Source organism: Podarcis bocagei (assembly GCF_964188305.1).
Source record: "Podarcis bocagei genome assembly, chromosome: 6".
NCBI lineage: Eukaryota > Metazoa > Chordata > Lepidosauria > Squamata > Lacertidae > Podarcis > Podarcis bocagei.
Window position 1 is genome coordinate 33,894,646 of NC_138130.1, and position 25,791 is coordinate 33,920,436.

The 25,791-nt window shown below is 42.6% G+C and overlaps 1 protein-coding gene across 2 annotated transcripts in view; it reads right to left on the minus strand.

The window, feature by feature from the left end:
* Positions 1–6,712: 6,712 nt before the first annotated feature.
* The window catches only part of OCA2 (OCA2 melanosomal transmembrane protein), a 159,666-nt gene continuing 140,587 nt past the window's right edge, over positions 6,713–25,791 (minus strand). For both annotated transcript variants that reach the window (XM_081197573.1, XM_081197572.1), the window contains exon 24: positions 6,713–8,784. In XM_081197573.1, the coding sequence (XP_081053699.1) occupies positions 8,700–8,784 (85 nt within the window). In that variant the 3' untranslated portion in view covers positions 6,713–8,699. The remainder of the gene's footprint in view (positions 8,785–25,791) is intronic.

The window sequence follows — 25,791 nt, forward strand, 5'->3', positions numbered from 1 at the left end:
CAGACACCAGCACTACTTCAAACTACTTACAGTTTCATGTTTGCTTTCACGGCTACCATTTCCAGGCAACTTGCTGAGAATATGTTTTCATTGTTTTTGGTGTTATTTAGCACCCTTTCGTTCACTTTGTTCTTGTTGCTTCTCGGCACCATTTTCTTTTTTCTTTGCTGTCACTGCAAAGAAGAACTCTCAGTTGTTCTTACTGCCATTTGACTTCTGAACCATATGATTTTGTTAACGGCCTCACAACGCTACATTTGCTACGATGTCACAGGTGCCCATAAAAAAAATCTGTGCTATGGCCATTAAACAGATGATGTCAATGGCGATCACTTAATAAAGGGGTTAGAAAGAGCAGGCCTCCAGTCAGTAACATCCACGCTTCTTCCCTTCTCAAAACCAAAGTGATCATTCTGTTCTGACCACACCAAATATTTGTTAGACATAGGTGGGCAAATGCCTGCCCGAATCTCACTCAAAACCCACTGCCATTACTTGGGCTGTGCACTCTTCCATCATGGATCTCTGTATGTGTAGCTTCGGTTGTGGTGAGGGAGACCCCTGACCATTAGGTCCAGTCGTGGACGACTCTGGGGTTGTAGCGCTCATCTCGCTTTACTGGCCGAAGGAGCCGGCGTACAGCTTCCGGGTCATGTGGCCAGCATGACTAAGCCACTTCTGGCGAACCAGAGCAGAGCACAGAAATACCGTTTACCTTCCTGCTGGAGCGGTACCTATTTATCTACTTGCACTTTGACGTGCTTTCGAACTGCTAGGTTGGCAGGAGCAGGGACTGAGCAACAGGAGCTCATCCAACCGCAGGGATTTGAACCGCCGACCTTCTGATCGGCAAGCCCTAGGCTCTGTGGTTTAACCCACAGCGCCACCTGTATTAGCCCTCACCAACCCAGACAAAATGCATGCATAAATTTGTACCCATGTGCATATTGTGCTCTATGGATTTTTTGCATGAGCTACATAAAACAAAGGAGTCCTTGTAAATCAATAAGCTACTTCAAACTTTGCTATTTTCATCAAGTGAATGTTGGCAGAGTTAATGCTGTTAAAATGAGTTTCAGATATATTACATACACAGATATCGATAGACCATACAAATTGCCAGTAACCATTTAGAAGGATCCATATGATTTATAAAGCAGATATATATATGTATATATATATATACATATATATATATACACATATATATATATATGTATATGTATATATATATATATATATGCTTTCGTAGATTTTCACGGGTACAGGAATGCAGGTTTTGGTGTCTTCGGGTATCTTCCCGTGTAAGAGTTGGGGTGTCTAGGCGACGTTTCGACGAGGTCTCACTCGTCATCTTCAGGCTGGTGCTTTCGGCTTCTTGTTACTAGAACAGAGCAGGATCTCAGTGTTTGAGTTCCTATAAATACTGTTGAGGGGTGTGGTGTATAGCCTCCAACGTTCTGGGCAGAGAGGAAGTTCCCAGGTTATTGTGCCTTTTCTTCTTTTGTTCATTAATTACTTGAGGGATATCTTGAGTGATTACTTGAGTGATATTCTGAGTACCACTTAGGAGGGTCATTAGGTGTGGATTAGTTGCTAAAGCTTTCGTGTCTTGACCTCTTGAGCTAGTGAAGAGTTTTTCTGAGAAGATGGCTGTACTGCACTTAGTTGTGCTCTGGCTTGGCTTCGTGTATAGGGGCGAGCTGTGGTTTTGTGCCCTGTGCCAGCCAGATCTGTGTAGGGATTGCAGGGGGGTGCAGCATCCGGAGGTGCCACTATGGTTTGGCTACTGGATGGTGTCTGTAATTTATCTGTGGAGAGGGTCTGGGTTTGGGTCTGGTGTGGTTGATTGGAGATGGCGTTCTGTGTGCCTCTGGTTCTGGTGTCGGTTTTTGTGGGGAGGGCTAATTTCCAGATGTCTGGCAGGCGGGACGTGTCGTCACGCTTGTTCATGTTGTGAGGGTGTTTCTCTATCTCGATGGCTTCCATGATTATTCTCTTGTGGTGATGTTCCATGTTAAAGAGCAATTTGGAATCTGCAAAATTAATTTCGTGTCCTGTTTCTTTCATGTGTTGGTAAAGAGAGGAAGTTTTTTCTTCTTTTTTGACGGCATTCTTGTGTTCTGCGATACGTGCATTTATTCGTCTGTTTGTTTGTCCAATGTACGTGGCTGGGCAGACTTTGCAGGGTATTTCATAGACCCCTTGGTTTTCTAACTGGATTTTATCTTTTGGGTTTCTGAGGATATTGGCTATTTTTTGGTTGGTGCAAAAGGCTGTTTTGATATTGTGTTTATGGAGGATTTTGCTAATTTTATCTGTAGTGCCCTTGATATAAGGAAGGAGGGCCATGCCATTGTTTTCTTCTGTGTCTTGTTTTTTGTGGGGTGTTTCTTTTTGGATTAGCTTCGTAACCCTGTTTTGCTGGTATCCGTTGGCGATTAACACATTTGAGAGATTCTGTAACTCAGTTGTCAAGTGGTCTTTGTCAGCCAGGCGTTTGGTTCTGGAGATGAGAGTCTTGGCTACGGAGTTTATTTGTGCAGGGTGGTGGTGTGATTGTGCATGTAAGTAGCGGTTGGTGTGTGTTTTTTTCCGGTAGATAGTGTGTCCTAGGGAGCCATCAGGTTTTTTGTAGATTAGGACGTCAAGGAAGGGAAGTTGGTTGTTGGCTTCTATTTCCATAGTGAATTGTATTTTGGGGTGTAGGCTGTTGAGATGTGTGAGGAAGCTATCTAGTTTTTCCTTCCCGTGTGGCCAAATTACAAAGGTGTCGTCAACATATCTGAGCCAAAGTTTGGGTTTGTGTTCTGACTTGTCTAAAGCATTGGTTTCAAAGTGTTCCATGTACAGATTTGCGATGACCGGTGAGAGGGGTGATCCCATAGGTGCTCCTTCTATCTGTTTGTATCTTTGTCCATTGTGGATGAAGTACGTGTTGGTTAGGCAGTGGTTGGTCAGGTCCAGGATGTATTCGGGGGGATTGTATTTGTTTTGAATGGCTGTCAAGGCTTCATTAATGGGCACTTGTGTGAAGAGAGATACAACATCGAAGCTCACAAGTAGGTCATCGGGATGTAGGTTTTGCTTCTTTATTGTTTCTATGAACTGGAAGGAGTTTGTAACGTGTGAAGCGATAGATTCTGCATAGGGCTGAAGTTGCTTAGCGAGAAATTTAGCGAGATTTTGTAGAGGTGAGCCTATGGAGCTGACTATTGGTCTGAGTGGTGTTCCTTCTTTGTGTATCTTGGGGAGACCGTAGAGTTTGGGGCATCTGGATGATTTTTCTCTGGGGATGATTCTTAGCTGGATTTCTTCACTGATGATTTCCACACCTAATGACCCTCCTAAGTGGTACTCAGAATATCACTCAAGTAATCACTCAAGATATCCCTCAAGTAATTAATGAACAAAAGAAGAAAAGGCACAATAACCTGGGAACTTCCTCTCTGCCCAGAACGTTGGAGGCTATACACCACACCCCTCAACAGTATTTATAGGAACTCAAACACTGAGATCCTGCTCTGTTCTAGTAACAAGAAGCCGAAAGCACCAGCCTGAAGATGACGAGTGAGACCTCGTCGAAACGTCGCCTAGACACCCCAACTCTTACACGGGAAGATACCCGAAGACACCAAAACCTGCATATATATATATATATATATATATATATATATATATATATATATGTGTGTGTGTGTGTGTGTGTGTGTGTGTGTGTGTGTGTGTATACACACACACATATACACATACACACACACACACACACACACACACACACGCTGTTAATTCCACTCCCATGGCAAGTAGGAAAATTTGTTAACTGTTAAAAATGCTGGAATCCATCACATGCCAATCAGCCAGGCATATTAGTATGTGTCTTCCCACCATAATGAAGTTCTTTGGGTGTCTTATTTGACAGCTGCTTTGTCCTGATGAGTTCCAGGGGGAAATCTGAGTAACTGTCAAGTAAAGTGCATTTTCCCTGAGTTTAACTGAAGTAGGATGACACAAATTGAGTTTTAACATTGTGGAATATAATAAGGCAACACAGAAGCCATGCTTGGAATGATCATCATGCCTGCTTTCAAAAATTATGTTTATTGAATGACACACATTTGAATGAGAAATTAATTTTCCAGTTGACTTGTTTCTTTCTCATCTTTTGAGCAAAAACAAAACAAAACCCAACAATCCCCAATATATTTGGTGTGGTGGTAAGACAGAAATAAAAAGTCACACACATTTTGGGATATGTACCATGTATATTGTTATGCCAGACTATTTCATCTATAGTGATGAGGGAGGACATTTCTAGGATAACTACAAGGGATGTCAAAGGGAAATAGCTTCCATTTTCGTGAAAAGTATGTTGGTAGATGACTTACGTAGGTTACAATGAGAAACTAATGCATGTATTCAGCATGCCTCTTGAACTTGTCAGACTAGCGTTTACCAGACTATTAAGCCCTCAGTAAAAAAAGAAAATATTCAGCACTTGTTTTATATAACTGTCTGTGTCTCATCCAGAAATCAATGTGGGGTTTGTTTTTAAAAAAGGAAATGAACTAATAGTGATCTTATGGCCAGTAAGTATCAATGGGTTGGATTTGCTTTCCACAACCAAAAGAGTTCCTTTCATCTGCAAAAGGCTTCTACAGTAAAGGAACCCCACTGGCAGAACTGGGGAGTAGGCTAGTTCCATTTATTCCCCTGCCCCTTGCGGCCCTCTATTACCTCACTGAAATAAATCTGCTTCTGAAGGCTGAGGGACACTCCAGAACAATGGGAGGTGGTGCTGGGGGGCAGGAGTGGCATACGGAAATAAAAATCAGTGAAAATGCTTCTTGTCTCTCTATCCACCAGCATCCCAAGCAGAACTCCATTCAAATGATGCTGCAAACCAGTAAGTTTTGGTTCTTACATGGAACAAGTAAAACCTCCCACATTTAAAAAATAACATATTATGGAGGTTGTCAGTTCCAGCAAGCTATTTTTAATGGACAGGAAGAGGTGATAACTTGCTATCTCAACCAATCAGAGAAAGAAATGCAAGGAACAAGTTCAAAAACTGAATGGAGACCCAAGCCAGCATGGTGTCTTGCAGATATTTCAGACTACAACTTCCATCACCCATGAGAACTGGTGGCTGGAGCTGATGGAGGGTGTAAACCAAAACATCTGGTCAGCACCATGCCGGCTACCCCTCCCATAATCAAGGGACTTAACAGACAGTAATCTACTTGATTTCTTCGAGCAGCCATTGTGTGTGTGTTTGTCACAGCATGATAGTAAAAGATACCAAAGCATAGACAATTCATAATTTCTCTGTTGAGGTAGTATCTCTTTTATAAAATGATTTAATAACCAACAGATTGCAGTAGAATCCTTATTAAAAGAAATTACGTTTGCTAGTTCTTTACTCTTCATACACAGAGCTTTTCATCTCAGGGTGCCACATGTTGTGTACTTTGGATTTCTCCCTAGGTAAAGGTAAATGGCCCCTGGATGGTTAAGTCCTGTCAAAGGTGACTGTGGGTTTCCACCGCTCATCTCGCTTTCAGGTCGAGGGAGCCGGCATTTGTCCGCAGACAGCTTTCTGGGTCATGTGGCCAGCATGACTAAACTGCTTCTGGTGCAACAGAACACTGTGATGGAAACCAGAGCGCACGGAAACGCCATTTACCTTCCCACCGCAGTGGTAGCTATTTATCTGCTTGCACTGGCATGCTTTCGAACTGCTATGTTGGCAGGAGCTGGGACAGAGCTCACCTCGTCATGCAGATTCGAAGTTCCGACCTTGCGATTGGCAAGCCCAAGAGGCTCAGCGGTTTGGACCACAGCGCCACCTGCGTTCCCTCAATTTCTCCTTATCATACAGCTGTTAAAAGCCTCTGGGCACAGTCCAAAGGAGGACTAGGTGTATGTAGGACAAAACTACACATGATGGATACTATTTTATTGTAGTATTACAAAAAAGAACAGCAGCTTATCTCAGGATTGGCAGCTTACTCCTTCTTTGAATTGTGGCAGTTAGAAAAGGAGATGGCAAGCTTTTCCAAATATTGGGAAGTACCGTATTTTTTGCTCCATAAGACTCACTTTTTCCTTCCTAAAAAGTAAGGAGAAATGTGTGTGCGTCTTATGGAGCGAATGCAGGCTGCGCAGCTATCCCAGAAGCCAGAACAGCAAGAGGGATTGCTGCTTTCACTGTGCAGTGATCCCTCTTGCTGTTCTGGCTTATGAGATTTAGATTTATTTTTTCTTGTTTTCTTCCTCCAAAAACTTGGTGCGTCTTGTGGTCTGGTGCATCTTATAGAGCGAAAAATACGGTATTTACAAGAAGATGTTTTTTTATTCCAGGTGCACTCATTCTCTCTATAGCTGCCCTGGTTCTATATTTGCAATCACATTACCCATAAGATTGCACTCAGATAGTGGGAAATGATTCTGCCCTACTGCTGTTCTTCAACAGCACTGATTAGCAACACCAAAAGCAAGTATGTACATATCCTTGACTACTACCAAAAATACTGAAATCACTGTATCCCCCACATAGGTAAACAGTTCTGAAATTTACCTAACAGACTAATTTATCCTCATTTAATTTATATAAACCCGTCTAAGTGTTGAATGATAATTCCCATGAAAATACTTAGTTGCAGATAACCATGAGCCAGATTAAAAGGGATTATTGTTTCCACTCCAAATCTTCCTTTGGATGTGTTTATTTTAAAACACAGACAATGATGTATCATTCATTATGCAGTTTGCCTATTTACTTATCTACTAAAGCAAACACTGGCAGAATATCAGGTGCTTTCATACAATTAGAGAATATATCAACAGGCAAATTGACAACCAAAAGAAAAACTACTGAACATAGCAAGTGGGGTTTTCATCTGTGAGTACATGCAGACCATAGCAAACATAATTTTAGGATAAAAATATAGTCCCTTGTGAATACTCATATCTCAAAAAGCATTTATTTGGATATTAATTAGGGCTGAGCTAAAAAGGGACACCACTTTCACAAGGATCATTATCGGAATTGAAAGAAGTCTCCCTCTTTCTGCAGTTTCTGGTGAATCATTGCTAAGGGGCTATAAAAGTGTTCATTTTCAAAGAATCACAGAGTTGGACAGGACAGCAAAGGTCCAACCATCTGCTGATGCAGGACGTATGTTCAAATTTCATTGTTAAAACCACTGCTTAAAAACTTACAATGGAGCCAAGTGTACCATTTTCTGAGGAAGTCTGTTCCAGTATCCAAACAACTCATACTAACAGAGACTCTGGTTTTTGTTTTTGTTTTTAAAAAAATGTTTAGTAACAATATCCTCTCTTCATTTGAACCTACTGGTTTGGGGTTCTACATTCTTGGGCAATAATTGTCTTTATTTAACAGTCTTTATTTAATACTATTATTTGTTACAACAAATAGTCAAATCTGATTAACTACCTGGTATTCTGATGTCATTGTGCCCATTGTGTGGTCTCAAGTAAGAATGAAACTGGGGGGAACTCAAGTGGTTTATGTGCATGGAGAATAAGATCCACTCATGCAATGGCACTTTCCCCCTTCTACTCCTCCTGTTCACCCCTTAAAACTGTTCTGGGGGGTTCCCCTAACTCTCCAGAACAGATTTAGAAGGCATGGGAGGAAGGAGGGGTTGGAATCTCATTGCATGAGCTGACATTGTTCTTCACATGAAACAACTCTGTTGAATCCTACCAGGAGTTGTTTCCTTAAAATGTCCACTGAAGTGGGAGCAAAGCAAAGGACCTCTGAGGAGTATCAGGCAAGCTTCTCATAATAATAATAATAATAATAATAATAATAATAATAATAATAATAATAGGGTTAAAGATCTGGGAGGACTCATCCTCAGCAAAATCACTACTTTCGAGCTGAAAAATGAACCTAAAGAAATTTGGTTCCACCATAAGACCATTTGTGCATCTTAAATCACAATATTCTGCTCTATAAGCTGGTCAAAGAACATAAGCCCACAGTGACGTCAATTAAGGATGGAAGCACATTATCTAAAGGGTCATATGGTGAATTTTTTCCTCTGCTATACAATTTTAGACTGCAGGGGGGTTCACATCTGAATGCTTCTTCATATATAAAACTAATAAGTAAGGATCTAACTCTTCACTTTTTCTCTTGACACACTAGCTTCTATTCTGTATGGCATTCACACAATTCTTCCACCTTTAATCTAAAATGGTATAGCCCATCAAAATGTGCATTATGAGATGTTTTTGATTTTGTGTCTCAGCTGTTTAGCTGCCAGTTATTAAATACAGCTGTGGCCCAGAGCATCCTGTGCATTAGATATGAGCACATATCTCTCTTGCATTCACAATGGTCCCTGTCAATATTTCAGCAGAGGTAGGCAATTCACACACACACACACACACACACAAAAATAATGTGCACAGAAATTGGTTCTCTCAACTGAAATGAATGTGGGCATCATTTCCAAGTGGAGAAATTCTATATAGGCATCAGATGAATTCCCATGTTCATAACAGAAAGCTGGGCAGGAGTAGCAGCATGAATGACTCCACTCCCCCCGCCCCCCAAATAAAAGCTTTTTGTTTTCATACAGCCTTGTAAAAATGCAACAGAGGTTGGAAAAGAACTAAAAATGTCTTTTGGTCTTCAGTATATATAATCAATATATACACCCTTAGGTCCAACCCAATACAACGTGAGCAACAAGGAGATAGCACATTCCAATGATGCAGCTCATAATCATCATGGGAAAACCCAACCTGAAACAACAAGAAAAGATAATTGAAGAAACATCACTTTCTTGCTGAAATTCTAAATTAATTAATCAGCCACAAATACACATAGTAACTTTCAGACCCAAAGTATTATTAATCACATAATATCCATTGTTAACCAGAGTAAACTCATTGAAATCAATGTAGTAGCTAAAATCCATTGGTTTCAACTGGTTTACTCTGGGTTTGACTCGATGAGGTATCACCTATATTTTCCGAAAATGCTGAATAAGAAGGCAATGCACATTTCACATTAAATCTAAAGAGGAGGAGGATACATGACTTCTTCACAGAGTTTTACAGATGCAAAAGTCATTCATACATCTACAGTCCATCAAATCTCTCTCAAAACTACAAGTGAGCAAAATGTAGCCATTGAAAACAATGTCCTGGGAATCAGACTCATCTAAAGTACCACTGATTTCAAGGGGCTTAGCCTTAGCAAACTTGTGCTGGATTGTGGCAGTAATTTGGAACGCAGTAACTCGGGGATTTCATTTAGATGTCACCAAGGCATGTACTAGGTTTACCAGTGTTCCTCAACAGAAGGATTCTAGAACTGCCAAACTGTCTCTTTGGTTTTGCCAGTTTATGCAGAAAAGGCAAAAAAACCTAAAAAAATGGAATTAGCCATCAGCATTATAGTACACAAATTATTATACATTCTTGAAATTTGTAGGTCTCTACAATGTCAAGCAGACATAAAGCACTCATTTCCATTAAAAGAGCTGTGAAAAATTGTGGGGAAGACCTAGACTCAAGGAATAGTACATAAATTTAATCACTTTAGTTTTCCAAGCTATCATCATCAGTTTCTGTTTCTTCTGCTGCACCACATTTATCCAAGACCTCTGAAAGATTTGCCTGGATTGAAATATGTTTCTCCACCCTAGCTGTGGGGAACCTCTGGTCCTCCAAAGGCCTACAGATCCTGTCATCCTTGGTCATTGACCATTCTTGCTGGAGCTGACGCAAAGTCATAGTTCAGCAACATCTGGAGCGCCAAAGTTTCCCCAGCTCTGATCTACCCTTCCACATGTCAGATTATTTCTTGATTTGGTGTCTTCCCAAACATAGACTAGTTTCTTTCACATGCTGCAGAAGATGGAGGAATCTGAAAGCAAGGGGAGTTAAAGGGTGTGTTGCATACCCTCCAACATTTCTCCAGTGAAAATAGGGATGTCCCATTCCATAATGATAATGTTACTGTTTATACCCCACACATCTTTTTCGGTTGCCCCAGCCACTCTGGGCAGCTTCCAACATATATAAAAAACATAATAAAACATTAAACATTTAAAAAAACCTCTGTACAGGGCTGCCTTCAGATGGCTCGGGGGTCAGATAACTCCATACCCTCCAATATTTCTCCAATGAAAATAGGGACATCCTAAGGAAAAGTGGGACATTCCAGGATCAAATCAGAAACTGGGACGGCTTCTCTAAATCAGGGATGTCCCTGGAAAATAGAGACACTTGGAGGGTCTGGTGTTGTACAAAGGCCTCGTCACCATGTTGCAAGAGAGATATGTTTTTAAAATTTGTACAGGGCTTATGAGGAGTGACTGGACCAAACAGATAAAGTCTGGAAAGATGATCATATTGAATCCTGCTGCCTTTTGTTTCATTGATTATATTCCACTCTGAGAGACCTTTATGTATTTTTAGACCATAAAGTGATCCTAGGATATTTGCCTTTCATGACAAAGAATAAAAATTTATAGCCTTCAGGCCTCTGAGGTTTGAATAATTTAGTTTTAAGAGGAAAGCTATATAAAAATGGCATGCATCATTTTAACTATAGAAAATGTATTTTAATTATGTGTGTGTGGGTATTGGCATCTAAGTAGTGTATAAGTCAAATTATAATAATGTGACACTAATTTGTTTCTCATAATTTGAATTAATTACACAAACGTCAAGTAATTTTAATGAGAATAAAGTTGCTCATCACCTGATTTAATCATTAAGCAGCTTCATCTTTTTATGCCTTTTTATTGCTAAGTACAGTTTTTGTGCTTTTTTATTCAGTTGAAACATGTAGTGATTTTTAAGTAGAAAGTCCTTACATTTCCTTATCTCACAGGTCACTTCCTGGCTTCCAAATGGTAATCTGCTTTATCTTTTCACAAAATTATGACTAAAATAATGCAATTATTAAACACCATTTTCAAATGTGAGAGAGGTGGCTGTATGGAGCTAAAGATTAATTAAATGGTTACATCTGACTACTTTTCACACAAGAAAAATTACTGCCGTCTATCTCATAACCTACATTTTTTTCTAAAGCATGCTTTCTTCTTTTTAACCAAATGAGACGAGAGGAAAATCGAACAAAAAGGCAAACCATAGCCATTTAAAGACATTCAAATAAAGCAGTGTACATGGAGGGATAGGATGTAAATGTATTGGTGGTTGTGGCACGAATTCTTTTTCTCATGATGCCTTGCCTTGATATACAAGCAGTTGTATCATTTGAGGATGGGACAAATATATATATATTTGGATCTGCAAGCACATGCACCTAGATCAGGGATGCAGAAGCTGCGGACCTTCAGATGTTGTTGGAAGGTCCAATTCCCAAGGAACCCCAGTCAGCAGGGATGATGTGAGCTGTATCCCAACAACAAATGGCAGGGTGAAGGGTTCGCCATCCTCACTGTCTGCTTGTTCTCCATCCTCCGACATCCACTTGCTATCCCGTGGTGCTTTAACCATTGATACTGGTCTCTGAATTTATGCTGCCACAGAGTTGGGACCTCAGACCTGTATATGTGTCCTTCTACCAAACCCAAACGTACCTGGCAACCTGAGGATCTCCAGGGTAGTGTTTAGACACGTGTGCATCCTCAGCGGCTTCTGCTGAGCCTTACCACTGGTACATCTAATCCAGGGGCAACCAACATGGTACCCTCTTGATGTTGCTAGATTAACAGCTCCCATCATCCCTAACCATTGGCCATGCTAGCTGAAGCTAATTGAAGATGTAGAGTAGACCAACAGTATCTAGATGACACCACTCCACTACAGTGGTGCCTCGCAAGACGAAATTAATTCGTTCCGCAAGTCTCTTCGTCTTGCGGTTTTTTCGTCTTGTGATGCACGGTTTCCCATAGGAATGCATTGAAAATCAATTAATGCGTTCCTAGGGAAACCGCCTTCAGACCAGGTCCGGGGACAGTCTGTCCCCGGACCTCTTCTGAAAGCTGGGGGGGGACAAGGGCTTTTCTTCCCACCCCTAGCATTTTAAAAAACCCTGGGACAGCGGAGGACTTCTCCGCTGTCCGGGGCGATCTTAAAATGCTGGCGGGCGGCATTTTAAAATCGCCCCGGACAGCGGAGGACTTCTCCGCTGTCCGGGGCGATTTAAAAGCCCCTGGGAAGGCAGGCAGGGGGGACAAAGACTTTCGCCCCCTGCCCGCCTTCAGAAGGTGTTCCCGCCCCCCGCCCCACTTCGGAACAGCTTTCCGAAGTGGGGCGGCTGGGCCAGGTGTCCCCGCCCCCCGCCCCACTTCGGAACAGCTTTCCGAAGTGGGGCGGCTGGGCCAGGTGTCCCCGCCCCCCCTCCCCACTTCGGAACAGCTTTCCGAAGTGGGGCGGCTGGGCCAGGTGTCCCCACCCCCCCTCCCCACTTCGAAACAGCTTTCCGAAGTGGGGCGGCTGGGCCAGGTGTCCCCGCCCCCCCTCCCTGCTTCGGAACAGCGTTCCGAAGTGGGGCGGATGGGGCAGCTGTTCCCGCCCCCCTCCCCGCTTCGGAACAGCGTTCCGAAGTGGGGCGGATGGGGCAGCTGTTCCCGCCCCCCTCCCCGCTTCGGAACAGCGTTCCGAAGTGGGGCGGATGGGGCAGCTGTTCCCGCCCCCCCTCCCCACTTCGGAACAGCGTTCCGAAGTGGGGCGGATGGGGCAGCTGTTCCCGCCCCCCCTCCCCGCTTCGGAACAGCGTTCCGAAGTGGGGCGGATGGGGCAGCTGTTCCCGCCCCCCTCCCCGCTTCGGAACAGCGTTCCGAAGTGGGGCGGATGGGGCAGCTGTTCCCGCCCCCCCCCTCCCCGCTTCGGAACAGCGTTCCGAAGTGGGGCGGCTGGGGCAGATGTTCCCGCCCCCCGCTTCGGAACAGCGTTTTAAAATGCTGGGGGTCGGCAGCGAACGCTCCCAACCCCCAGCATTTTAAAATCTCCCCGGGACAGGGGGAGATTTTAAAATGCTGGAGGTCGGCAGCGCTTCGCTCCCGACCCCCAGCATTTTAAGATCTCCCCGGGACACGGGGAGATTTTAAAATGCTGTGGGTCGGCAGCGAACGCTTCGCTCCCGCCCGCCAGCATTTTAAGATCGCCCGGGGCAGGCGGGGGGAAGGCAGGCGGGGGGGGGAGCAAAGACTTTTGCCCCCCACCGGCCTTCAGAAGAGGTCCTCTTCTGAAGGCCGGCTGTGGGCGAAAGTCTTTGCTCCCGACCGCCAGCATTTCCCTATGGGCTTTCGTCTTGCGATGCAAGCCCATAGGGAAATTCGTCTTGCGAAGCGCCTCCAAAACAGAAAACCCTTTCGTCTTGCGGGTTTTCCGTCTTGCGAGGCATTCGTCTTGCGGGGTACCACTGTATTCTTAATTCATGTCAGCTTTCCAAGGAATCAGGCAGAGACCTTCTCTTGGGATGCACTACTTGGAAAATATTTTTAGTTAAAGGCGAAAGATCTATACGATCTGAGGAGAAACCAGAGTATTGCTACTTGGAAAATATCACAGGGATTGAATCTAGGCTTTTACCCTGAGCCATGGGCCCTCTGACATACAATATATGCCCGCAGCCCAATAGCAACAAACAAGTGCTGCTGTAGTTTGAGGATAAGACTTTATGCTACATATATCATTCCTTGAAGTCCAACCAATTTCCTGGACAGAGACTGAAACAGCACAGAATTCTTCAGATTACTTTTTAATGTGTGCCATAACTCACCTAAAAGTTGGGCAGGGGGGAAAGAGACAGAGTCCGTTCATTGTATATCACTGTTTTGTTCATAGTTTATGTTTTCTCTCTCTCTCTCTCTCTCTCTCTCTCACACACACACACACACACACACACACACACACAATGTCTGGTGCGAGAGATTCTTCAAGAAATTTTATTAGGTAGCTATCTGCAAAAAGCAGCTATATACATGTTGAATACTCCTAAAATCTACATTATCTACTAAAATTTAAATGATTCTGTATCTACTTGTTTCTAGCACGTTATACAGTGGACTATACTTTACAACCTATGGTCTGGATCCTAAGATAAATTAACTTAAGCAAATTCATAGAAGGAAAGTTTCCAGTTCTTCCTCTCCCTCTCTGCAAGTCACCTATGGCTGCTGAAAAGAACTAGCTTGGGGTTTCAGGGCCCCTTGCAATGAACATGAGATGGGCCTCAGAGGTTGTTGTGAAAGAGGAAGAAACAGGGAGCTTTCTTTTTTGTGCAGCATAAAATTAAGTTTACCCACAACATAAACAAGCAAGCATTATACATATATGCAATGTAAATGACCAAGATAGCCTATGTGCATGTGCTTTCAGATCCAAATTTCAAGCCATTGTGGCGCCATTGCCTTGACAACAATGGCAACCACAAACAGGAAAAGCAAACATAGGCTTGGATCCTCAGGCAGAGGTTTTCCATCCCATCCTCCTCCTTGTTCTGCTGGAATTCTCCTCTCTGGAGAAGCAAGTCCTCGACAATGTGGATAAGGCTACCAAGCATGGAAGGAATGATCCCAAATGAGACTTGGAATATGTAGTGTTGGCCACCCACAGCTTTAAAGGGTGATTTGACAAATTAACGAAGGATAAGGCTATCAAGGGACTCCTAGTCATGATGGCTATGTTACCTCCAGAATCAGATGCAGTATGCCTCTGATTACCAGTTGTTAGGGATCTGCTAATAGGGAGACTGCTTTGGTGCTTATGGCCTTCCCATGGGCATCTATGGGATGGGGGCATCTATGGGATGGGGGCATCTATGATCTGAGAGCAGGATGCTGGACTGAATTGGCTTCTGATCTGATTCAGAAGGGCTCTTTGTATGTTCTAATTTTCTCATATATCAAATTGTAGTACAATTCATAGACATATCTCGTAAAACACCTATTTCCAACAACATACAGACAGACCATCCCCCCCCCTACATTTTAGAGATGTCCAGAACATCCACTAAATTTTGGGTACCTGTTTTGCCAGACACAGCAGGTGGCTAAATTTGCTTTGTGATCCTTAATGCCACGTCAAAATTGCTGTGGATTCCAGATAGCCTAGATTTGCATGAGAATTACTGCGTGCTTACCTACCAGTAATCATACATGGCAGTCACCAAGGATCTGAAAACACTGAATAAAACCTATAATCCTATTTTGCTCTGATTGCTAAAATTGCAAGAATTACTTCTGGATTTCTGTCTCTTGAGTCTGTGCCCAGATTTTTACATTTAGCTGCTGTTAGCAATAACCCACACATCAGGGGTGGGGGTGGAAAAATAGATCTCAAGAAAGACAAATTAAAAGCTAGGTTTTGCTCTTCAAATTTGGAAAATCCTGCCGGATTTATTTTGTTGAAATCTGCACTCAGTTTTCAAACAAAATATGTGCTAAACATTATACTGACCTTCTAGAGAAAGTACAGCTGCCAGATGCTTCCTATTAAGACAGTAAACTTTTGGGCCTCATAACATCATGCACACATTTTCTTACCCAGAAAGCATTATCTCTTCCACTATCCTTTTCAACAGATAGCTTTCTGATTCCTCATGAAAGCATTTCCCATTGCATGCTGTCAAGTATCTAGTCTTGAACTTTGGTTCCTATCAAATTGCCACCAGTTTCCTACCAGAAGTGGTAAGGAAGAACTTTTTTCACCTGCTTCATCTAATTTGTAGATTAGCCTTCTCCAACCTGATGGTAGCATCATCATCATTATCATATAGAAGCGGTCACCAACATGGTGCCCAGGTGATGCCCTTCAGCTCTTCCCTTAGAAGGGGTGCCCAAACTTTTTTCAAAGAGGGCCAGATTTGATGAAGTAAACATGTGTGAATCCTTTTGGGGGGATTTTACCCCAGGAAATAAACTGCCACAGGGGCAGGATTAAACCAGCCGGTGAACTTTGGACATGCCTGCCTTAGAGCAAAGCAAGGCTTCTGAGACAAACATACCCTCACCATCCCATTGGTCATGAGATGGTCAGCATGATTATTTTCTCTCTTAAGAAGTACATAGAGCTAAAGGAGGAAGTTGGAAGGACGACTTACTCTTTCAGCTCTAGGCCTATGTGCTTTCAGAGGATCAGATTAACTCTCCTGGATCTGACTTTTACTCAGATTGCTTGGAAAAGCTGTGTGTGTGTGTGTGTGTGTGTGTGTGTGTGTGTGTGTGTGTGTACGCCAGGGGCCCAGTCCAGTACTGAGCCGTAGTCAATGCTATTTTTAAAAAAAATATTCACATTAAATTCCAGTGTAGTGTCATGGTTAGAGGTTTATGAACACTCATAACCCTCTTGAGCCCAGCCCAATTATTTTTCTTCTCCTCCGCTGCCCCCCACCACTAAGTCCTGGCGATGGAGGTTAATTGGGAAAGGGGAGAAGGAAATGGACAAGGAAATACCCTCTGGAAAGGGTTCGTCCACACTTCACTTGTCCCATGCCTGAAAAGCATGGGTCCGACAGGCTTTCTGCTTCTCCTAGGCATACTATCAATCAATAGATTTTAATTGTTTATAGCCAATGGCCATCACAATTCAATATCAGCACACATCACACAACTATAGAATGAAAGACATTACATGCATTGCATGTGCTTACTAGGCATGGGTCTGATCTGAGCAGTTTTCCATTTTCTCCCCTGCTTTCCCCAGGAAAACCCACTCTGTACCCCTGAATCCGTGCAGAAAACCCAATTAACGTTTGCTCCAATTCAGTGATAAAGAGTGGGTTTTCCCAAAGCAGTGTGATAAGCTGTGGATGAGCCCACAATCTATGCTTGCAAGCTGTGTGCACAGTAGTAGTAGTAGTAGTAGTAGTAGTAGTAGTAGTAGTAATAATAATAATAATAATAATAATAATAATAATAATAATAATAATAATTCTAAGGCACTCTTGGCCACCTGGAGATTCAAGGCTTTCCCTTGCCACATGCAGGGGTCCAGGCAAACACCTGGTAACACTATTCACAATGATTTGAAAGCTCTTAAAAGATTCACAAAGAATTTTTTAAAAATGTAGTTCATGCGATTCAGAAATCAAACATAGTACAAGAGCACCAAGTTAAAGCATGAAGAAACTCACAGTATGTTCAACTTCAAAAGCAAGCAAGCAAAATAAGAGAAGACGATGATGAAATGGCAACTGCAGCTGGGGAATCAAATGACCTTAGTGTGAAATTAAAATCTGCAGTCCCCATACAAAATGAATGAATCCAGCTGATAACGATGAAGTTAAAAATTAAGGCGCAGCAAATTGTGATTCAAACATGTGCACAAAGCAACAAGAATTTGACAGCACAGAATGTAATTCAACGGAATGCTATTGGTCATCCGAATTAATTTATTATACGTTTTCAGAGAAGTGTAGATAATTCACCAAATAAAAACCCAACGCTGTGATGGATAATGATTTCATACTGCAAGTTTGAATGTTATAGAACAGTTTTAGAAGAGTGTTGAATGTGGTATCAAGTAAACCAATTGCTTAGAGGTTTTCCAAAGGGCATTGCTCAACTTATTAACTGGCTTATTTACACCAGATGGCGCACACTAATACATTTTGACCACTACACCATCTTGGCACTACTGTTATTTATTTTACTCTCAGTATGTTTGATTAGGAGAGTCACTGGCAGTTATTGTGGGCAATGCTGAGCATGTGTGGTCTGATTTGGTAAAGGGCATCTTCCCACATCCCTATGTAACAGAACGGCCAGAAATGGGGGTCCTTACAGCATGCAGTGGGCCCTCCTTAGCATACATCTCCTCTCCTGGTATGTCTCACAGAGGAACTTATGGTCTTCAAACAAAAACATCTTGAAGGTCCCAGGCTGGAGAGAGATTAGGCTGGCCTCAACCAGAGCCAGGGCTTTTTCGGCTGGGGCTCCAATCTGGTGGAACGCTCTGTCACAAGAGACTAGGGCCTTGCGGGACTTGACATCTTTCCGCAGGGCCTGCAAGACAGAGCTGTTCCACCAGGCCTTTGGCCAGGGCACAGCCTGACTCCCTCCTTTGGCAATCCTCACAGAACTCTAGCCCAATGGTTGCCATCAATTTGATTTGAATTAATTTTATAATGAAATGAATATGAAAATGATAATGAAATGATTGTAGAATGTTGTATTATTTTATTGTTGTTAGCCACCCTGAGCCCAGCTTTGGCTGGGGAGGGCAGGATAGAAATAAAAATTTATTATTATTATTATTATTACACAGGCCTAATAAGCTCACAGCTGCTGCATTTTGAGGGTACTAATTCATGTTATGTCATATATCACACTTCAGCATCCCACCAATCTCCTAGACACAGTCTGAAACAGTGCAGAATTTTTCAGATTATCTTAAATGTGATGTCGTAGCTCACCTGAAAGCTATGGTGAAGAAAACCCAAGCTGTTGCAGCCACTGGTTATATTTTCCATCACACACGGCTTTAGGGATTCTTCAAGCAATTTTACCAGGCAGCTATCTGCTATAAGTAGCTTTTCCCGAGTTTCAATATTGCGGAAATCTACTGAGTCCTCTAAAACTAAGATTGCTCTACATCTACTTGTTTCCAGTACTTCATTCAGCTGAGTGCACTTAAAAGACTATATTTTTCTTGCTCCAGAGGAAAAGAAAAAAACCCAAGAAGGGAGCAATACTACTGGAACATGTTGCGGCTCAAAAATGAACTGCCAGAAGCCTAGAAATGCATAGTCAAGACAGATATTTAATACTTAAGCAGTTAATTGTGCATGCCTACCTATACTTGCAAGTGCCTAGAGGCAATTTTATATACCATATGCTGGTGTATCAGAGCAGGTCAAGGACTTTTTTTAGTTAGTGGATTTTCCAGCTGTTCCTTTTGATGCCGCACATTACTCAATAAGTCTGCGGCAACTTTCTCAGGATACACACAAACTTGAAATAACACATTTAAATCCCCATCCGTACAGCAAGGACTTCTTCATGTGTGCTGCAACTCTGCTGCAGTGCAGAAATGGCCTAAAATGTGCCCCCAAAAGCAGCAACAACCTATACACCAGAAACACAAACACAGGGACCAAACCTTGCAACAAACCCACATGCCAACTCTGTCCCCATATCCACTCAGGCATCAGCAGGACCTAACAGTATCAGCCAGAATATCAAGGGTTTCATTTCCTGTTTTGGTTACTAAGAATACCGTAGTATATCTGAGCCATCAAATACCTGGGTGTTTTTAAATTCCTCGTGGAAGTTCATGATGAGGGAGACAGATGCAACAGCATTCCACAAACAGGGAACTGCTCCCAAGAAGACTCTCTCATTGCTCAGTGCCAACCAGGCATCACCTAGTGGTGGCCTCCCTCACTGATCACAGGAAGCTGAGATGGTTGATACTGGGGAGAAGTGTTCTTCAGATTATTTTGGTCCCAACCTGTTTTGGCTTTGTACGCTAGTACTGGTGGTCTACGCTAGTGTCTCCATGATTCACTTTCAGGAAGAAAATGTTCTTGTTTACGCAAACACCTGGTGGCTGAAGATTATCATTCTTGGCAACCTCAAGATCATTGGATGGTGTTTTTAAGTGTAACAGTTTTTAGATGTTTTTAGGAAGTTTTGACTGTTTAGAATGCTTTTGTTTTGCTTTTTTGTTTTTAAAGTGTGGATCACTTTAAGGAGGTTGGACAGAGTATAAATCAGATAGATAGATAGATAGATAGATAGATAGATAGATAGATAGATAGATAGATGATAGATAGATAGATAGATGATAGACAGACAGATAGACAGATAGGCAGACGGAACGCCTTGAATTGGGCCCACAAACTCACTGGCAGCCAACGTAGCATTTTCAGGACTCACCCACCTAGCAACCTCATTCTGTGCTAACACCAGCTTCCAGGTTGTATCTTGTTTTTCTTTAACTAATTTAATAAGGATTTCTTTTCTGGGGCCAGAACATAGATTTTGATTTATTGGCTGAAATAAACTGTTTTGATTTTCTAAGGGGATTATTACTAGGAAGGGTTTTTAACTTATTTGGATGCTACTAAATCTTAGGACTAAATCTGTCCTTGAGTTTTACATCATTTTCAAGTATCAATTACAAAATATCATGAATAATATAACTTTAAGATACACCAGAGGGAAATAGTCTCTAGTATGATTCAGGGGAAAGGCATGTTTTTCTTGCTGCTCAAGATTTCATCATTATGTTTTACAAGATGATCTCTTAAAAGTACCTTTGCAGGCCTCCCCCAAGCTATTTTCCCTCTCTCTTTTCATGCAAGCTGATTTGTTTTTTCACAGCAAGCTAAGGCAACTTTGGCTTTCACAAAAACATAAACTGACAGGGCTTCCAACATTTCCCTTGTTTATTAGGCATGGTTGTGTGCTTCTAATGCTTTCCTAATAACAACATAACCCTATACAAACTCAAGTGTGATTTATGTAATTATTATTTTGACACATGACAGCTATTATACGTATGGGTGAAGCTTTGTCTGTGGAAGGAATTTCTAAATCCGAACTGCAAAGGTATGAAAAGAATGTTTGAATTAAGATGTTATCACATAAGCGCTCCGTGTCTTTAAAGCTTTGCAGATTAATATAGTATCTGTGTGAACACTGAAAGAAAAGAACTTAAGATTTCATGTACATCCTGGGAGGGCACTTTAACAGCAGTTGATATGACTTGCTTTGTGAGGGCTGGAAAATGCTTTGTGGGGGCTGGAGAATACACAAGTTCACCTCGGTCAAAATCCTACCTGGTACATCTCAACCCAAAAAGGCCCAAATTTCAAAGACATGGGAGTTTAGTCTCACCTTGTAATGTTTTGCAATTAAGTAGACAATGGACCAAGAATTAAACTAAGAGTGAAAGGAAAGAGACTAAAACCTCAGCAAAAGCAGCCAAAGATTACCTGGATCCCAGCCATCTTTCCGATGCAGCTGCTCAATATACAAGTCCTCTTTTTAACAAGGCAGGCAATTCTGTATCTATTCACTGAAGTGCAAGTTCCACAGCTGACAGCAGGACACTCCCCATGATTATTTTAGTAGTTTGGTGGAAACAGGGAAAGTGTTGTTGTTGTTTTTAAGTGTTTCATGGGATTAAATAATACAGGGAAACCATGATGAACAATAACTAAAGGCTGTCTTAGGAGAGGAAACCTTATATAGAGTGGCAGCAATTTTTTGGCTAGTAAAATGAGGGCTGTTAAGAAATAGCAGGTGCCAACTGACCGACTGGAAGTTCTCGTGACTTTGTGATTTGCCATGGAATGAGACCATAAACTACGCAGACCAAGTCCTGGCCTGCAATTTTTAATAGAGCAGATGCTGTCAAGGATGCATCCTGGTTATGAAGAAAATCCTAAGAATATTCCCTGTGGTTGAGCCAAACCCAGAGTAGCTAATGCAGAGCTTCCCAGATACTGTTGGGACTACAACACTGAGCATGGCCAATGCACAGGGTTGATGGGAGTTGTAGTCCACAACTTCTGGGGGGCTCCACATTGACCACACTTTCTCTAGATGCTAAGAACTGCCTACATCATAGCAATAATATGTTTATGCTAAGGGCAGAGCAACAGAGACAACACAATAATGTAGGGATGGTTTTTGACAGTAGAAGTGGATATATATTGTTTAGTAACTTTAGTTATTATCCTTCATTGCTCACATTAGTGAGATCAGGAGAGTACCATCCTTTGCAGGTTAAACTAGGAAGCTAAGAAAAAGGTTGATTTAACCTTCTAGGAACAATAATCCAGGATGCTTTAAAGTACTGTAGACGGGATTTTCCTGGTATTACCCTTTTTCTTTCCCCCCTCCCCCCACAAAAATACAGTGATGCACAAATTGTTTTGTGAAGAAATAAAAGTAGTATTTACTTACATAATCTAGGCATGGAAGCAGCAATTACAGTAGCAAAATGAAGGCAGGTTTATAATTTCTATCTAAGTTACTAATTACAAAATGCAACTTCAGAAATGGTGTCTGAGCTTCAGAGCTCAGACATTCCCATGTGGTCGGCTGGAAAGCATGATAAAGAAAGAGGAGAGTGCCCAGGCAGGAAGGGTTACAGCTTCCTGCCAAGACAGACAAAGGAAGTGATTTCACAGAATTCTCTCCAGCAAATTTACAGGAAAGCTCTGTGACCCTCAGCTTCTTCGTGTGCCTATCTGGAAAACACGAATTGTTGGTTTTACTGCAATATTGTTGGTTTTACTGCAATAATGTCCCACAAATTTCAACAAATAACCTCTGGATGTTTCAAATCAAAGTGCTTTGTGTGACATTTGAAAACTTGTCTGCCTAGTTCCTCTGTTCCCAAGTACATATCAGCCCCTTACATCATGGGCCCCTTGTACAGAAGCCCTTGACATTACAAAATCTAAAACTGTGTGAATGAAAAGGCAGGAATTGAATTTAACATCAAACCAGCAGCGCAGAAGCGGCTGTACTGAGATATTGATTTTATATTTAATTTATTTTAAACTTCTGTGGATTTTATTTCTAAATTGAATTCCTCCTACAGAATAGTTGCAGCACTTAGCTCTAAGGTACAGTTGCCAGATCAAATGGTTTTTTTAGTGGGGGGGGAGAGGAAAAGACACAGTGTGATTATTCTCTTTCTTCTGTTGAGAACTGTAGAGTTGGGACATTCTGAAGTGACTACAATTTATCACACCGTAGAAAGTCATGCTGTTTGAAAAGAGGCAAGTCTTCCTTAGGATGGTATGTGTAATATATTTACACACACACAACACAACACAACACAACACAACACAACACAACAAGTTTCACAAACCAAATTTCTGAGGTGACCCCTCTAAAACACCGTGTTGTTCGAGACCCCCCCGGAGGGCAGCCTCGCGCTCCTTCCCGAGGCCGCAGCGTCCCGGAAGTCCGCCCACAGTGAAGGAACTCTTAAGTGTACCTCTAAAACCAATGGTTGTTTAGGAAACAGTTAATCCCATACACGGCTGGAAATAGAGACACATCTCATAGCCAGCGGTGGCGGTACTCAAGAGAATGGGTAAGAGTGAGGCAGGGAGACCAAATCAGAGCCAAAAACAGGCAGAACCAACTAATTCTAGTTTTGTCCCCATTCTCCCCACTCCCACCCCAACACAAGGGCAATACTGAGACTAAGTTAAAGGAAAGGAAAAGGACCCCTGGACGGTTAAGTCCAGTCAAAGGTGACTATGGGGTATGGCATTCATCTCATTTTTCAGGCCGAGGGAACCAGTGTTTGTCCACAAGCAGCTTTCTAGGTCATGTGGACAGCATGGCTTAACTGCTTCTGGCGCAATGGAACACTGTGATGAGTGCCAGAGCACACAGAAACGCCATTTACCTTCCCACCACAGTGATACCTATTTATCTACTTGCACTGGCATGCTTTCAAACTGCTAGGTTGGCAGAATCTGGGACAGAGCAACAGGAACTCACCCTGTTGCAAGGATTTGAACCGCCGACCCTCCGATCAGCAAGCGCAAGAAGCTCAGTGGTTTAGACCACAGCACCACCCACATCCCTGGGACTAAGGAGGAAGAAGCTGACAGCCATTGCCACTCCCTGAACTGATTGCAGGTATGAAAGGCAGCAAGTGAGGGCTGGCTGAAGGTAGAGGTTAGTGGGGCAGCACCCCATTTGCCCACATGGATAAGCTTTCACTGCTCATAACAGCCCTATTCCTATTACTCTGCTGCTGCCACACCACTATTATTACTTGTTGCAGCATTACAACTGGAGGCAAGTCTTCCCTCTGTAGAAGTTCAGTCCTGGCAAAGAACTCTTAATTATTGGCTCCGTCTAAATCTAAATCCACCCGGTCTACTGCTCTTAGTGACACAAGACCCCCACAAAAGTGTGTGGTCTAAAATTGTGCACCAAAAATTGCTCTCCTGCGGACTCCACCCAAATCAGCTTCTCACGATGGGCTCTATTAAAGCAAAAAGGCTAATTGGACAGCGTCTGAAGGACTTAGAGCAACAGAACTATCTGGCCATTATAAAGAAACTCTGTCCTTGGTATGCCTTTTTTCCCCCCTTCTCAGTTTGATTCGCTGGCACCATATTTGTATAAATTAACTACCCCAAAATACAGACGTGCCTTCACACTGGCCAGATTGGATGTCATGCCCTCTGCCGTACTTGAGGGCAGATACCAAAAGATTCCAAGTGAGAAACGACTCTGCCAGTGTGGAGATGGCAATCTGCAAACAGTGGCTCATGTTCTCCTGTCCTGTCCCCTTTATAAAGGTCTGAGGAATGAGATCATCACCCCACTCTTACTTACCATCCCAGGCCACCCATCTGCAGCCACATTGTTCTTTTATCAGATCAAAATGATCAGACAACAGCAAAGGTTGCTAGGTTTATCAAGGGTGCAATGAGATTAAGGGCCATTATCTGAACGATAATCTTGGTCATTTGATTGTCCTTTTTACCCATTGTTGTCTTTTTAATTGTATATATTGCTTGTTTTATGTTCCTATGGCCGTTGGCTAATGCAAATAAAGTTTATCTATCTATCTACAGTAGATAGGTAGCCGTGTTGGTCTGCCATAGTCAAAATAAAAAAATTCCTTCCAGTAGCACCTTAAAGACCAACTAAGTTAGTTCTTGGTATGAGCTTTCGTGTGCATGCACACTTCTTCAGATACACTGTATCTGAGTGTATCTGAGTGTATCTGAAGAAGTGTGCATGCACACGAAAGCTCATACCAAGAACTAACTTAGTTGGTCTTTAAGGTGCTACTGGAAGGAATTTTTTTATTTTATCTATCTACATGTTGCTAGAGTCTCTAGACTGCCTGCTGCATCCCCATAACCTGCAATAGCTGGAATGTGTCCTTGAACTCGGATAAATGCCTTCTGCTTGCCTGGACAGATGATGGAAATGTAGGTGCACGTGTAGAAAAACCTTTGACATTTTGGAACTGTACAAAAGTAAGACCCACCTCCATTGGTCCTCCCACTTTTGATTCCAGCCCTGCCAGCCCCTGGCATGTCACCTTCAGAAAATTGCTGATAAGGAAATGCACATTCCTTTAGTTAGCTCGCGGGTGGCGCTGTGGGTTAAACCACAGAGCCTAGGACTTGCCGATCAGAAGGTTGGCGGTTCAAATCCCCGTGACAAGATGAGCTCCTGTTGCTCGGTCCCTGCTCTGCCCACCTAGCAGTTCGAAAGCACGTCAAAGTGCAAGTAGATAAATAGGTACCGCTCCGGCAGGAAGGTAAATGGTGTTTCCGTGCACTGCTCTGGTTCGCCAAAAGCGACTTAGTCATGCTGGTCACATGACCCGGAAGCTGTACGCCGGCTCCCTCAGCCAATAAAGCGAGATGAGCGCCGCAACCCCAGAGTCGGCCACGACTGGACCTAATGGTCAGGGGTTCCTTTACCTTTACCTAAGGATCTAAGCCATAGACTGTTGTTCATATTATCATAGCCCCACAGTATATTTTAAAGTCAGCGTCGTACACAAAGAGTCATTACCTCTCTCATGGACCACTACCTGTTTATGTCTGAAACTTCACACACATGAGGGGAGAGCGGAAAGTGTGACTAACCCATGAGAACAGCAGACAAGCAAAAACATTTGCCTGACAAGTCAAGCCCATACTGCCAATGTCTAGAACACACATTTTGGCAGAGAATAGGGGCAAACAGGAAGTCAGATACAACTGGGGCAGATGCAAAGGTCTACAGATAAATATAGGGACGTTCAAACTGTGGTATGCTACAGTGAGGACCACCCACTTAAAAGCACAGATTATCTTCCTAAAGAAAGATT